General features: G+C 39.2%; 1 protein-coding gene across 1 annotated transcript in view; it reads left to right on the top strand.

Annotated features, from left to right (window-relative positions):
• EDAR (ectodysplasin A receptor) overlaps positions 1-15,113 on the top strand; it is a 96,363-nt gene that overhangs the window by 64,833 nt on the left and 16,417 nt on the right. Inside the window, exons 3-4 of the mRNA XM_049781372.1 lie at positions 4,141-4,263; positions 5,185-5,366. Of these exons, the coding sequence (XP_049637329.1) occupies positions 4,141-4,263; positions 5,185-5,366 (305 nt within the window). The remainder of the gene's footprint in view (positions 1-4,140; positions 4,264-5,184; positions 5,367-15,113) is intronic.

The raw sequence follows: 15,113 nt of genomic DNA, 5'->3' as shown, positions 1-15,113 counted from the left end.
TCCTTGAGCAGGGAATATGTTTCCATTTCTTCATGTCCTCTTTATTTCTTTAAGTAGTGTTATATAGTTTTCTTTGTATAGAACTTTCTCGTCATAGTTAAGTTGATTCTGGGGTACTTTATTTTCTGAGGTACAATTGTGAATGGATCTTATTTTGAAAAATCAATATATTTTTTTCTCTTTCATTTTTTGTATATAAAAAACCATATACCGTATTTTCTGGTGTATAAGACAACTGGGCGTATAAGACGACCCCCTAATTTTGCAGTTAAAACATAGGCAACTGTATGAACCACAGTGAGCCAATCACAACAAGCAAAGGTTCAAAGGTTCTACTGTCATAGACTTCCTCTCTGACTCTGGCCAAGCTGAGCAGGCTTTTGACAGTGTAGATTCGGGTCCAAAACATTGTCTAATTTGCATGCATCAAAAGCCTGCTTGGATTGGCTGAGTCAGAGAGACGGTCTGAGCAGCCTTGCAGTGATTGGTCCCTTACCATAGGCACCTTTTCTGGCAATTCCCTGGTGGGGTCAGTTAATCTCCCCCACTACATGAACAAAACAACACCCCATCCTCGGACCCTGGCACTGAACCACCAACACGGTTAGCTGGGTTTTGCCAGAAGTGGCCCCCAGATCTCCTCAGTACTGTTTGGGAGCCCGCAAGAAAGAGATTTGGAAACTCTGTGGCCTGGTTTTTTTGTTTGTTTGTTTGTTTGTTTGTTTTCTTTAGCGGCATATTGAAACATTTTTCGGGATATACTCGGCTTATAAGACAACCCGCGATTTTCGAGTGACTTTTTTTTTGTTTCAAAAGTCGTCTCATATGCCGGAAAATACGGTATTTTCAGTGTTAGCTTTGTAACTTGCCACTTAACTATACATATCTGGTGTTTCTAGAAGTTTTTTTTATACTTTTTAGGACTTCCTAAATATAGTATCATATTATTCATGAATAGTGATAGCTTGACTTTTTCCTTTACTAGCTGAATGCCCTTGACATCTTTTTCTTGCCTAAATTGCTATTGCAAATTCTTGCAGGACTATATTGATTAGAAGTGGTGAGAGTAGGCAACTTTGTCTTGTGCATGAACTTAAAAGGATCATTTTTACTTTATTCCCATTAAATATGTTTTCTGTGAGCTTATGATAAATAGCTTTGACTATTTTGAGGAAGGATCCTTCAATTTCCATTTTGTTTCGTTTTAATCATGAATGGGAGCTGAGCTTTATCAAATGCTTCTCAACATTAGTTGATATCATATGATTTTTATTGACATGGTGCATTATGTTGATTGCTTTTTTTTTTTTTTTTTTTGGTTTTTGGGTGACACCCGGCAGTGCTCAGACTGTACTCCTGGCTTTATGCTCAGAAATCACTCCTGGCAGGCTCGGGGACCATATGGGATGCTGGGATTCAAACCACCATCGTTCTGCATGCAAGGCAAATGCCTTACCTCCATGCTATCTCTCCAGACCCTGACATGCATATTTTAAACCATCCTTGCATTCCCAGGATTCATCCTACTTGGTCATGGAGTATGATATCTTGATTCTCTTTGCTTATATTTTAAAGAATCTTTGCATCTGTATTAAGGATATCAACCTATAATTTGGGAGTGTTTCTGTTTCTTCAATTTCCAGGGACAATCTGAAAAGGATTGGTAGTAGGTCTTCTTTAAAGGTTTGAAAGAATTCACTGGTGAAAATATCTAGGTCTGGGATTTTATTTGGGGGAAGACTTTATATTAGCATTTCAATTTCCTTAAGAATGGTAGGTCTGTTCAGATACTCCAAATCATCTTGGTTCAGCCTTGGGAAGTTATAGGAGATCAAGAATTTATCCATTTCTTCTAAGGTGTCAAATTATGCTCTGGTGATCCTTTAAATTTCTGTGGCATATGTTGTGATGTCTTCCCTTTTATATCTAATTTCATTTATTACAGTTCTTTATCTTTCTTTGTAAGTCTTGCTAGCATTTTATTGATCTTGTGCTTCTTTTCAAAGAACCAGACCTTATTTTCACTGATATTTCAGATTAGTTTTTGGATTCCAGTTCATTAATTTCTGCTCTTAATTTTATTATTTCTCGCCTCCAGCCTGTTTTGGTTCATCATTCTTTTGTTTGTCATTCTTTAGCTTCTTCCGTTGTACAGTCAAGTTATTTATACAGATCCTTTCCTCCTTTCTGAAGAATACTTTCAATACTATAAAATCCCTCTTAACACGCTTTTCCTGTGTCCCACAAGTTCTAGTAGCTCTTATCCTCATTATTATATGTCTCCATAAATCTTGTATTTTCTCTTTGATTTCCTCTCTGATCTACTGTGTGTTCAGTAATGAGCTAGTTAGTGTCTGTGTATTTGCATTGTTTCTCCATTTCTGTTTGTGATTCACTTCTATTTTCAGTGCATTATGATCTGAGAAGTTACATGAAATTGTTTATATCTCCTTGACTTTGTAGATTTATGTCTTGTGTCCAGGTCTGTGATCTATTCTGGAGAATGTCTCATATGCACTAGAAAAGAATGTTTTGGGGGGAATTTAAAAACCCTATATCTCTACTATGTCCCTCTCTTTCAATTCTTCCTTTAAAGCAAGTTTTTCCTTACTGTATTGTAGCCTGGTTGATCTTACAAAAAGTGACAGAACAGTGTTAAAGTCTTCAGCTATTTTCTTGCTATCAATGTCTTCCTTTAAATCTATTAGAAGTTCCTTTAAGTATTTTGCTGGTGACGCATCTGGTATGTATATGTTTAGGATTGAGAATTCTTCATGGTACATGTTCCTAGATCGTTAAGAAATGAACTTTGCTGACTTTTATGACCTTTTAGAGCCTGAAGTCTAATACTAGTCTGATACTAGTATGGATTTCTGATACTAATATGGCTACCCTGACCTTTTTAAAGGTTGTTTGCTTGAATAATTTTCTTCCGACTTTTGGCTCTGAGTCTGTGCACTGACTGTTCAAATGTGTTTATTGCAGGCAGCAGAATGTTGGGTTCAATTATATTTTCTTTTAAATTAGAATATTTATTTAAACACCTTGTTTACAAACATGATTGTAGTTGGGTTTCAGTCATGTAAAATCACCCCCCTTCACCAGTGCAACATTTTCATCACCAATGTCCCAAATCTCCCTCCTCCCCACCTCACCCATCCATTCAGCCGGAGCTCAGAAGAGCTTGCAGAGAAGTGGAGGAACTTTCAGTAGAAGACATGAGGAGGGGCAAGATAAGACTGGCCTGTTGGAAGTTAGATTCCTGGAAACTTGGCATCCAATGACATAAATAATGACACAAATAAGCAGGGATCACCATCAGGCTTCATTTCCTACAACCTCAGGGTATTGCCCCTGAGATACTGTATGCCAAGTACATAAAAGATCAGAATGAAATAAGGCAAGGAAAAGGGGAGAAGGAGGAGGAAAGAAATAAGACAATATAATGAAAAGTCAGGGAAGAAATTATCTCAAGAGCTTCACCTCTCAGTTACTCTTTAGTTTCATGTTCCATTGTCATCCCTTCTGTAAACTACTTTCTCCACATAATGGTTATTCTGCCTAGGTTATTTACCTGGCTTGTATCTAGAAGCTCTACAAACAAAATAGTTATAGACAAATTCCTCTTTCTTTCCTCCTTTCCTTTTTTCCTTCCTTCCTTCCTTCCTTCCTTCCTTTCTTTCTTTCTTCCTTTTTCAATAATTAGCCTCCACCACCTTTATTTCTACAAACCTTCCACCTTTTCTGCCATCCCACCTTCTTTTCCTTAAATAACCATAGTTCTGTTATCAATATCCAATGGCATATATTTTATTTTCTTTATATACCAATTTTATATCATCATATTGTCCACATGGGTAAAACCATAGAATTTATTTTGTTTCACACAACTGAGTTGAATTTCTTCCATTTTGCTGCAAATTATAAAATATCACCTTGTTTAATTTCTGGAAATTATTTTTGTATAATAGATTATTGTTAAATATAGTATATATTCCTTATACAATAAAAACTGACAAAAGAGTAAATAATGACTTTACTGTCTCTATTACAATGTCTGATTTTGGTTGCTGTATGTAATCTGTTCAAATAGTGACTTAACATAAACAACTTTCCTAAAAAGAGTCCTTTCTGTGGTAGGTGTCTCTGATGTGCTCAATCAGGGCAGAATACTCCAGCTGTGGTGAGAATGAGTATTACAACAAAACCACTGGGCTGTGCCATGTGTGTCCTCGGTGTAGACCAGGGGAAGAACCCTACCTGGTAAGTAAGACTCCTGAGTTAAGTAAGACTCCTAGGTTACAGATGCATAAGCTAGGTTTTCACCTAGCTTGGGGTCATCTGTGAGCCCAACTAAATTAGTTGCTAAATGTCAAGACTAACTGTTTTGAGCTGCACAAGAACAGTGGTATCTGGTGGTACCTGGTGAAGGATATGGCTGAGAATCTGCAAAAGCTTTTATGTGTTGCTTATAATATACATGAAGCATAGTTATAGGTCCTCATCATACTGTAGCTTCGGCTCCAGACTACCACAATAATTCTACCTCAGTAAAGGAGCTATATCATGGGAGGGGGGTTTGTTGTTGTTCCCTGGGACATATAAAAGTTTTCTGCACTGAAATATGTTAAGTTCACAATGATATTATCACTAAAAAATTATGTGACACCAAGACACAAAGTAAGTAAAATGGTTACAATAGATACCTAAACCGGTTTGTCACAAATCTTCCATTTGTAAAAATTAACAATAAAGTGAGCTGTGTCTGAGCTCTCAATTTCAACTTTGTTTAACTATTTCAATCTCTCTGAACCAGAAACATGATTTAAAATTCTCCTCTAAAAGATTTGGCTGTTTTCAATTATGTATCGTCTCTGAAAGAAAGCTGAAAATATGTTCACAATTCACTGTTTTGAATATTTGTAGAGAAGAAAGAAAAAGCATCGTCTCTTGGAGGAAAATGTTGCTTTGATGAGGAATTTGTTAGGAGTTGTTAGCTTAATACATTAGTGAGTACTCTTTGCCAGCGGCAGTGTGTGTCTGTGAAACCATTATGCCCTATGCTCCTATGCACTCAGTTTGTTCCTGAGGTACTCAATAGGTGGGTGTACCCACATAGTAAGTGTCTGCTCATAGTGGTATGGTCACCCTACTCACCTAATTTCCTTCCTCTGCTTTGGCTAGAACTGTGGATATGGCACCAAAGATGAAGGTTATGGCTGTGTGCCCTGCCCAGCAGAGAAGTTTTCTAAGGGAGGCTACCAGATTTGCAGACGCCATAAAGACTGCGAAGGCTTCTTCCGGGCCACTGTGCTTACACCGGGGGACATGCAGAATGACGCTGAGTGTGGACCTTGTCTCCCTGGGTAAGCATGAGGTGATGCAGAGCCATACCTCAATTACTTTCTATAAATGCCTTAAAAACACTCACCAAAATGGGCATGAATACCTCATTCCTGCAGTTCAGCATATCTTTGCCATTTCTGCTGTGCCACATTGCCATCTCAGTTGGTAAGAGGGCATTTTTATGGAATCAGGAAACATGCCAACCAGGATGACAAGTTCTACTACCTTTCACAGAGAAGGTACCTATCCAGGCTCAATTCTGTGTCTTTTAGGTGGGCATTATGTTGTCTGACGACTCAGACAAAAAAATTTGCTGAATACATATGAGATGATACATGTAGAGTGTTTCATAGAAACACTTTTCATAGAAAAGAGAACTATCTCAAGGTAAAAGCTGTGAATAAGAATATTTGACTAATATAGTACCCATAATTGTACCATATTCTGTAATGCATTAAGAGTCCTCCCAAAAGAACAAAGTAGAAATGCAGTTAGTCTGCAGTAAATCAAAAGCTTTCCCTAAACCCAGGGAGAAATCTTTGCTCATACACACATACTGCTTGGCTCTGAGTGGGAGAAATTTAGGAGAATATTGCATTAGAGATCTTGAAACTAGACTCTCTTTGATTACTTATGAATTTTTCTTGAACTTCATCTTGGCTGGTTTTTATTGCTGTCACACTTGATTGATAAAAGAAATGAAGCATCCTAAATTAATTTTGGACAGTTAACTTTGCCTACCCATCTTGAAAACAAAGCATCCTTTGTAAAACTTCAGCTTATTTTGAAAGAGTATTGATGTGAGACTCTGGCTTCTCAAACAACCTAATATAAGAACTCCTATGTGGATTTCATTCAGTAAATGCTTGAACTATGAACCAACAGTTGAATGCTTATGAGTCTAAGAAGTCTTCTTTCAATAGGAAAGGGATACAAGAAACCCAGGAAGCATAGAGAATTAAGTGGCACCAGGGACTTAGAAGTTGAACACAGATCCCTTGCTTCCTGGTGAAGGAAATAATAGGTCAGGTAGAGCCTCAAAAGACATCAAGAGTGACACTGGGATGAGTTAGAGATAGGTTAAGAAGAAGGACAGAGGTCTCATTGTGGAAGTGTTCCATTAAAGGTATGTAGGGATGAGTAATTGACAGGACCTGGAGCTATGGGGCCTCTGTCTGATTGGATGACCGTATAGGGGCTGAGGAGAAACAAGGTTGGGAACAGAGTGGAAGCGTTCATGAACAACTCTGAAGATTCAACTTTTTCCTTTGATATGGTTGTAAGTCACCGTAATGACTTCTACAGTGCTCTAAGACTATGTGGAACTGTATCTGTACTATAATTGTTTTCTTAGTAGCAGTGAGGAAAGAGTTGAAAGTATTGGAGGGTAGAGGAATAGGAAAAGACTGAGGGCTTATTGGAAACTACCAATGAATCAAGTTGCAGATCAAATACCTGTAAAACAAGAAGAAAATGATTCTGAAAAAGGATATAAGAAAATGGATGTGTCTGTCTTGGGCAGCTGTGCTAAGATAAATATATGAGAATTATGAATTTTCTTCATATATCAAGTGCTTGCAAGTGCCACACAGTCTGAGCACTCACTGTCTTGGCAATTAGTGACTTAACCGTGTTTGTTGTAGATGATCTTAAAGGACATGTAAGTGGAGTACATATATGGAACAGCCTATTCTCATTTAGACTCACAAAGGCTTTCAAACCAGAAAAGACTAACTGGCAGCAATGTAGCAAGTAACTATCTCCCATAGACAAGTACTAGCTTGGTCCCCCCAAATACTAATCTTATGGAAAAGAAGATACTTTGCTTAATCCCAACACATTCATCAAAAATAATTTTGATAATGGAATTATGTAGAGGCCACTCCTCTAGAAGTCTTTATTCAAAATACAACAACACCACTTGTAAAATCAGAAGACTAGTAATATCTGTGTTCTAACAAGAGTCTTTGCAACTTTGAAATCTTTGAGAAAGAGATGGATATATTTCCTACAAGTGCTCAGAGAGCCCAGAAAGCCATCTACAATAATAACTAAGACAAGCTATACAGACAAGATGAGTTGGAATGTGGGCCAAGAAATACAGTGCTACTAAAGATGAGGGACCATGCAGTGTCAAAGATAGAACTTTTGGTCTCATGCATTCTAGGCTTGTGCTCCAGTCCTTGAGTTCTCTCTCTGCTCCATGCTCTTCCCACAGCTCTGAAATTGTGGGTAATACCCTCCTTGCTCCTTAAAGATAAGAATATCTTTATCTTCAGCATCCCCAATTCCAGAGTATAAAGGAAATGAAGAGAGCTGTGCAAGAGACCTAGTTAATATATCTTGGTGTCTTCACATAACTCTACAGCTATGAAAATGTTTTGTCACTTTCCAGTTTGGCTCTAGGGTGTAATGTATTCAAACAAATTGTTCCCAGCCCCAAGGCCAATAAAACAGAAGGCTTTGTCTGGTCCCAACCTCCTAGTACCAGCTCTAATGAGTTCAATGCTTGATCTGGCTGAACCTGAGGATCTCCCGCTTTCTATTACATGCCTTGGGCTTAGTGAACAGAATGCAGCCTCATGCCATGTCAGCAGAGATTATAAGGAGTTTTGGCAAGTTGGTGCTATTTAGTTCAATGAAAGGTTGCTTTCATTCCTTTCTCTGTGTGATTCTCAGGATGTGGATGCAGACGTCTCCTATTTGTCATCCTAAAACCTCCCCCCTTTGTGGTTTGGCAGCCTTCTCTCCTTATTCCTCACTATATCTTCTGTGTACTGTATGTGGCTGCAACACTCAATGAACAATATGCACTACCTAGGGCTTTCCTGTTAAGAACAATATGCACTACCTAGGGCTTTCCTGTCCTCTGTGTGGGAGGACAGTGAACAAAAAAACACAAGAAAAGGAAGAAAGAAGGGATGAGTTTTCATAACTGCTCCAGGGCTCCATCTTATCCCTGAGAAATTCCTGTCAGCTCAGGTTCACATTATGTTCACTCTCTTGAAATAGGGGCTGAGGCTGTTTGGGATAGATTAAAGGGTACATCACCTGATTATATATGCAAGCATGAGAAAGAACAGGAGGCAGTTGACATAGCTTGCTGGCTTCCATTTTCTTAGGAGTCCTGTAAAAACTTAATCTCAGGAATAGTCTATATATTATCTAGCTTCAAGAATATCAGTCTCTACATAAAAGTTTTCTGATTCCTCACTTAAATTGAATATATCCTGAACTTTAATCAAACATTGAAGATGGGATGGGTAGGTTGTGAGGAGTGAGGCAAAAGTCAAAATATAGATCAAAAATTAGAAAGTCAGATCTGGCAAATAAATGAGGGGCCCAGCAACCATTTTTCCAGAATCAAATATTCTTTTTTTTTTTTTACTTTTTTTTAAATTGTGACTGAAGTTCATTACACAGAATTATTTACAGTACATAGTGACAATGAATGAAGGGCTTTCCCACCACCAATGTTGTCCTCCCTCCACAGCTGTTCCCAGCTTGTCTCCAACATATCCCTTCTTTACCCCCCAGAATCCTAGTGTAAGTGGTTTCCACCTTACAGCTTGTTATAGGTTGGGTATCTATTCTGTTTGGTGTTCCAGTCTGGTCATTTTTATTTACACTACATGTTCATATGACTGGTCCTGGTATCATTCTTTTCCCCCCTCATTTTATGAGGCTGAGTGATTCAAGTTATGCTATTCTGTTGGAAATAAAAAGGTTAAGGAAAAGAGAAGAAAAAACTTGGTATCAACTACTAAAATAGAAAGAAAAAAAAATCACCGAAAAATATCCACAAAAGTGAAAAAGAAAGAAAAAAGTGGAAGAAAAAAGCTAAGTGAAATAATATAAATAAATAAATAAATAATAAATAAATAAATAAATAAATAAATAAATAAATAAATAAATAAAGCAAAACAAAACCAGAAAAAGTGGTGCAGTGGCAGGGCTTGGTGTTACCCCACCATTTTTTTTTTTTGTATAGGCACAGTAAGTATTAGGGAAGGAAGGAAATTCCCGTGGTCTAAGAGATTCAGGGTTTCTCCACTCTTGAAGCATATTACCATATATTACTGGCTCCATACCTTCTCATTGCCATATCCCAGGGTTTTTGTTGTTGTTGTTGTTGTTGTTGTTATTGTTGTTGTTTTTTTGTTTTTGTGGTGTCAGGAACTTTTCCTCTCGGTTGTGGATGAGAAAATAAGGCCACTGTAGCAAGCAATCTTGGTATTTGCACAGGTCCTAGGACAAGACCTAGGATAGAGTCTTTAAGGTTCTAGAGGTACTGTTCCAACATTGTTGGTGTGTCCAGTTTTTTGTATCATGTGCTCCATGTTTTTGCTCATTCCCTAAGCCGAAGTCTAGGAAATTATGGTTCCAAAGGTTCTGCTCAGTCTCTGTTGTCAGAATTGGGCCTCTGCACTAAGAAATCTTGATTTTTGTAGGAGACCTGGGATATAACCTAGGATAGGGTTTCCCTTAATGGTCTCAAGGTACGTTCTGCCTAGTCATGGTTGTCAAAGTCAGTTTTCTGTAGTTAGCGCTCTTATTTTTCACAGTTCAAAGGACGATACATCTTCTGATTTCCACTTAGTGTTAGGTGATGTAATAGGACCTCCTGGTCTTAGGTCAAGTTGTCATTTCCTTGCTGTCCTCGTTGTCATATTAACACTGGCACAAGTATATCCCCAACGGAGCTTAGTTCCTGGTGTTGTTACGGGAGGTTGTTTCAGTTCTACATCTGGAATCTGAGATTTGAGAATGAACTAACACTGTCCAATCTCATGGAGACTGAGTTGTATCCACATGACATATGTCCAGGATGGGAGGCACCCTTGTATAAAAAGTGTGTTCTTTTTTTTTTTTTTTTTTTTTGGGTCACACCCGGCGGTGCTCAGGGGTTACTCCTGGCTGTCTGCTCAGAAATAGCTCCTGGCAGGCACGGGGGACCATATGGGACACCGGGATTCGAACCAACCACCTTTGGTCCTGGATCGGCAGCTTGCAAGGCAAACGCCGCTGTGCTATCTTTCCGGGCCCAAAGTGTGAGTTCTTATCCTTAGAAGATAAGATCTTGTGTCTGAGTCCATGATTTCCCCTTATTTACTGTGCCTATACAAAAACATATGGTGTCCTTTTGTATTGCTGGTGCTATTCCAGGTAAGGATGACAGGCTACACGTACAGTATCTGTGGTGTGGTCTGAGCTTTTGTCCCAGGCAAGATGTTTTCTTAGATTTAGTACTAAGCAGCACCAAAACTGATGAGGGTAGACAAAAAAAAAAAATATATATATATATATATATATATAGAGAGAGAGAGAGAGAGAGAGAGAGAGAGAGAGAGAGAATATATAGATGAAATTGAAATTGAGATATAAAAAAAAGAAAGGAAATTGAGAAAAAAAGAGGAAAAAAGGTATTTGAAGAAAGAAAGTAATGGGGGAGGCTATTTGTATGTTTTGGAATACATATCTTAAGATATATTATTATAAAGGTATTAAACTTGCATAGGCAATATAGGCCTCCCAATTAGGTCTTCTGAGATATTCTTGTGGGGAGTGAAAGCCAAGGTACTTTTTCGTATCACAGACTTTGGTCTAGAGTTTAAAATATGATTTGCGGCATTTCAGAGTCCTGTAGTGTCCTTGAATTGGGGGTTTTGCTGCAGCTGAATCCGATATCATGCAACCGTCCACGATTTGATGGGGGTGAGAGGGGTCACAAGCTTGAGTCAGAAGGCTTATTGGTTGTGGTTTCTTGCTGAGACACAAGATGAGGGATGGAGAGGGTGTCTTTCATTGAGGAGTTAGATGGTGGTCTGTTGGGAAGGAGGTCAGTCTTGGTGCCTAACAGGTTAAAAACTGAGGGTAAAGAGGGTTAAATAAGGGGGAGATAACAAATCCGGGTTGGGATATGGGGGGAGTAGAAAGGTCTCTGGGTGTGGAAAGGCAATATAGAAGAGGGGCTATATACATTGTATAGATGAAATATTTAAGGATAAGGCTCGGCGGTTAGAGAGGACAACTGTATAGAAAGTAACGTTCACTTAGACACTGACTGAAAAGAAAGAAAGAAAGAAAGAAAGAAAGAAAGGAAGGAAGGAAGGAAGGAAGGAAGGAAGGAAGGAAGGAAGGAAGGAAGGAAGGAAGGAAGGAAGGAAGGAAGGAAGGAAGGAAGGAAGGAAGGAAGGAAGGAAGGAAGGAAGGAAGGAAGGAAGGAAGGAAGGAAGGAAGGAAGGAAGGAAGGAAGGAAGGAAGGAAAGAAAGAAAGAAAGAAAGAAAGAAAGAAAGAAAGAAAGAAAGAAAGAAAGAAAGAAAGAAAGAAAGAAAGAAAGAAAGAAAGAAAGAAAGAAAGAAAGAAAGAAAGAAAGAAAGAAAGAAAGAAAGAAAGAAAGAGGCTGCTATGGTTGAGATAAATCTGCTTTAGCTAGCTGTCCTGGCATGTGTGGTCTCCAAGCCCAGCTCTTGCCTCTGCAGCTTGTGAATGAATGGAGAGGGGAGGAGTTTTCCTCCACTGCATCCCATCCCCCAAGGCCAGGTTACCAGATGTGGCAATGATGACCAATCTGGTGTGGGGGAATCTGGCCCCCTGGACTAACTGGCAGTTCGGGGGGTTCTTTGATTAGCTGTCCAGTCCAGTGCCCACCACATGCTAGTGCAAGGGGCAAACTCCTGGCATGTGTGGTCTCCAAGCCCAGCTCTCGCCTCTCAGAATCAAATATTCTTAAAAGCACATATAGCTCCAAGTTGATGAAAACATCTCAGGTGGAGAGATCTAAGCAACTATTCTCCTAAGAAGAGACTATGAATCCAAGCTACACTTCAGAACAATCTACTTGAAACTCCTTGAGAACAATCTAAGATTTATCAAGATTCTGCCAGCCAATGCATGCTAGCAACCTTTAAGGAGCTCCTCATGCCCAACCAGCTGGTAAAACTTTGACACATCTCCCTGGAGCCTATAGTGGCACATCAGTGGGGTGAGGGATGCAGCTTCTTAGAGCCCCATAAATGCCAGAGAGTGATGTCCAATAAAGAGAAAGTAGTCAGCCTGCCCCAAATGTCTGCACACCCAGGAAGAGCAGCAGACAACTTCCACGAACAGTTAGAGAAACTATCCTAAAACATTCAGCTAAGATAAAACTCAGTCTGACAAGGTAGACATAGCTGTGGGTGAGCTTTTACAAAAGGGTGTGGGAAAGACTTATAAACAGCCTGGAGTTTCCATCATTCTCTGCATTTTGAATTTCTCTGGAGAAGAACTTGATCTTATCCACTTATTTTCCAACCAGCATTTGTTTCACTCATTGCATGATCACAGAACATACCTTTATTTAAAAGTGGAGGCAATCACTTAAGAGTGCCAAAGGTTTCACCCCTTAAGAAGGTGTGAGTCCAATAAAAGAAGGGAAGTCTATCAATAATCACATATCCTTAATGCAGACCTCTGCAAGGAGGTACTTCTCAAGCTTGGGAGAGATCCATGGAACACTGCTGTAGACTGTTAGTCTAATTGTGCAGGATATGCAAAGTCTAGCATGAATTTTGGTACTGATATATATGTCTTTGGCCAAGTGCTTTCTGGGAATAAAACATATAAACTTCAATTATGTCTTGGTGTGCTTGAAGATTTCTCCAAGTTCCTGGGCATTGCCTCACTATTACCACTAAGTTTCTGTCTACTGCTGTCACACTGTACCAGCCAGCTCCTTTACTTTTCAGTCAGTAAGTGTTTGGGTAGTCCCAGTGTGCCAGAGTCTCACAGATACATCTGCCAGTAATGCCAGCAAGCCTGGTTGGCAAGACACCTGAGAGTCAAACAGGACCTACAAATGTTGGACACACAGATATTTCAGCTTATTAATACAAGGAAGGTAGTGATGGCATGCACACTAGACAAATCTATCAAAGTATTGCAGATAGGAGATGTAACTCCTGTCAGAGGTACTAGGGTTCCACGATGGCTTAGTGAAAAGGGAAGGAGAGAGGAGAGTAGCTTCCACTGCTTCCCTCTCAGTTGACTAGAGTAACAAGGGATAGTACCTAGGGAATTCTAGGACTGATAAAAGTCTGTGATGAGCCCCTGTACTATACAGACTACAACTCATCAGCTCCAGGAAGTGGTCATCAAATCCCACTTGAGTTCCCTGGTTTTGTCCAGGGTGAGAAATCATCTCTGCACCTGATTTTTCAGGGAACCAATGGAACCTAAGCCAGAGTAAAGAATTAATTACTCTTTTTAGGAAATGAAAGTCAGCCTTAAATCTTACCCAGGCTTTCCAATCTTTCCAGTATTTGTCCTCTCTCTCTCTCTCTCCCTCTCTCTCCCTCTCTCTCTCTCTCTCTCTCTCTCTCTCTCTCTCTCTCTCTCTCTCTCTCCCTTTCTCCCTCTCTCTCTCTCTCTCCCCCCTCTCTCTCTCCCTCTCTCTCTCACACACACAAAAAATAATGAAATAAATCAAGTATACTTGAGAAATAAAAGGATGTTACAAGAGTTATGTACTCAAAAGAGAATACTGGCTTTTCTAGAATAGAAAATGTCAAGTACACATCCTCAAGCAGGGACATGCTGTTCATTTCACAAGAATGGGGAAATACACCCTTAAGTAAGCTAGTCCAAATCTAAGGGAGCTATGTAGGTAAATTCATGTATAAGGTAAAGGAAATAAACGTCTCAAGAGGACAGGCAGATGATGTAATCCTCTTCTTCTGTCAATTTAGTTTAGGTAGTTTTCTAAAGTGTTCTCCCAAAGTCTGTTTTTATGATGGCCAAGGGGGTGAGCTTGGTGCTGTTGATGCTTGGTGCTTTTAATATTCTTAGTACAACCTATGTTACAGCAGTGGAGCCTCTCCTCAGGGAGGGGACCAGCCATGCTCTGGTTGGGCCTGGAATTCTGCATCTCAAAGGTTTTCTGGTCCTGCTCTTGAGATGGGTTCTGAGTCTCAAATATCTTTGGGCTGGTTTAGAATATCAGACAGTGTTTTTTTCAACATTCATCATCAACCCCTCCAACCCCATCTTTCTACCTGCATCAAAAGTAACCAAAAAAAAAGGAAAATAAGAGATTAAAGATAAAAAAGCCTTTGGGATGAAGTAATGAGTATATATGGAACCAGGGATTGATCCCATGATGGTATGCTTCAAGGATGGAGAAACCCTGAATCTCTTAGGCCACGGGAATTCCCTTTCTTCCCCAATGCTTACTGTGCCTATGCAAAAAAAAAAAAAAAAAAAAAAAAAAGTGGTGGGAAAGCCAAACCCTGCCACTCCAGCACCCCTACTTTTTCTTGTTTTGTTTTTATTTGTTAGTTTTTGACTTTATTTTTCTTCTCTTTTTTCTTCCACTTTTCTCTTTCTTTTTCACTCTTGTGGTTATTATTTGGTGATTTATTTTTATTTTTATTTGCCGGGTGCATTTTTTTCTTTTTTCTTCCATTTTTTCCTCTCTTTCTTTTTTTGGCAGTCGTTACCAAATTTTTTCTCCCTTTTTTCTTATCCTTTTTATCTCCAATGACGATGGAATGGATGCTCAATCTACAACAAGCTGTAAAGTGGAGACCAGTTGCACTAGCATTCTGGGCGGTAACGGAGGGAGATATGGGATACATGCTGGGAACAGGGGTGGAGGGAGGACAGCACTGGTGGTGGGAATGCCCCTCATTCATTGTCACTATGTACCATAAATGATGCAGTAAAAGATTTGTAATGCACTTTGGTCACAATAAAAATTTTTAAAAAAAGAGAGATTAAAGATAAACCC

This window comes from Suncus etruscus, chromosome 9 (genome assembly GCF_024139225.1).
Source record: "Suncus etruscus isolate mSunEtr1 chromosome 9, mSunEtr1.pri.cur, whole genome shotgun sequence".
Taxonomy (NCBI): Eukaryota; Metazoa; Chordata; class Mammalia; order Eulipotyphla; family Soricidae; genus Suncus; species Suncus etruscus.
Note: the sequence above shows the minus strand (reverse complement) of the source record. Positions and strands in the feature narration are given on the sequence as shown.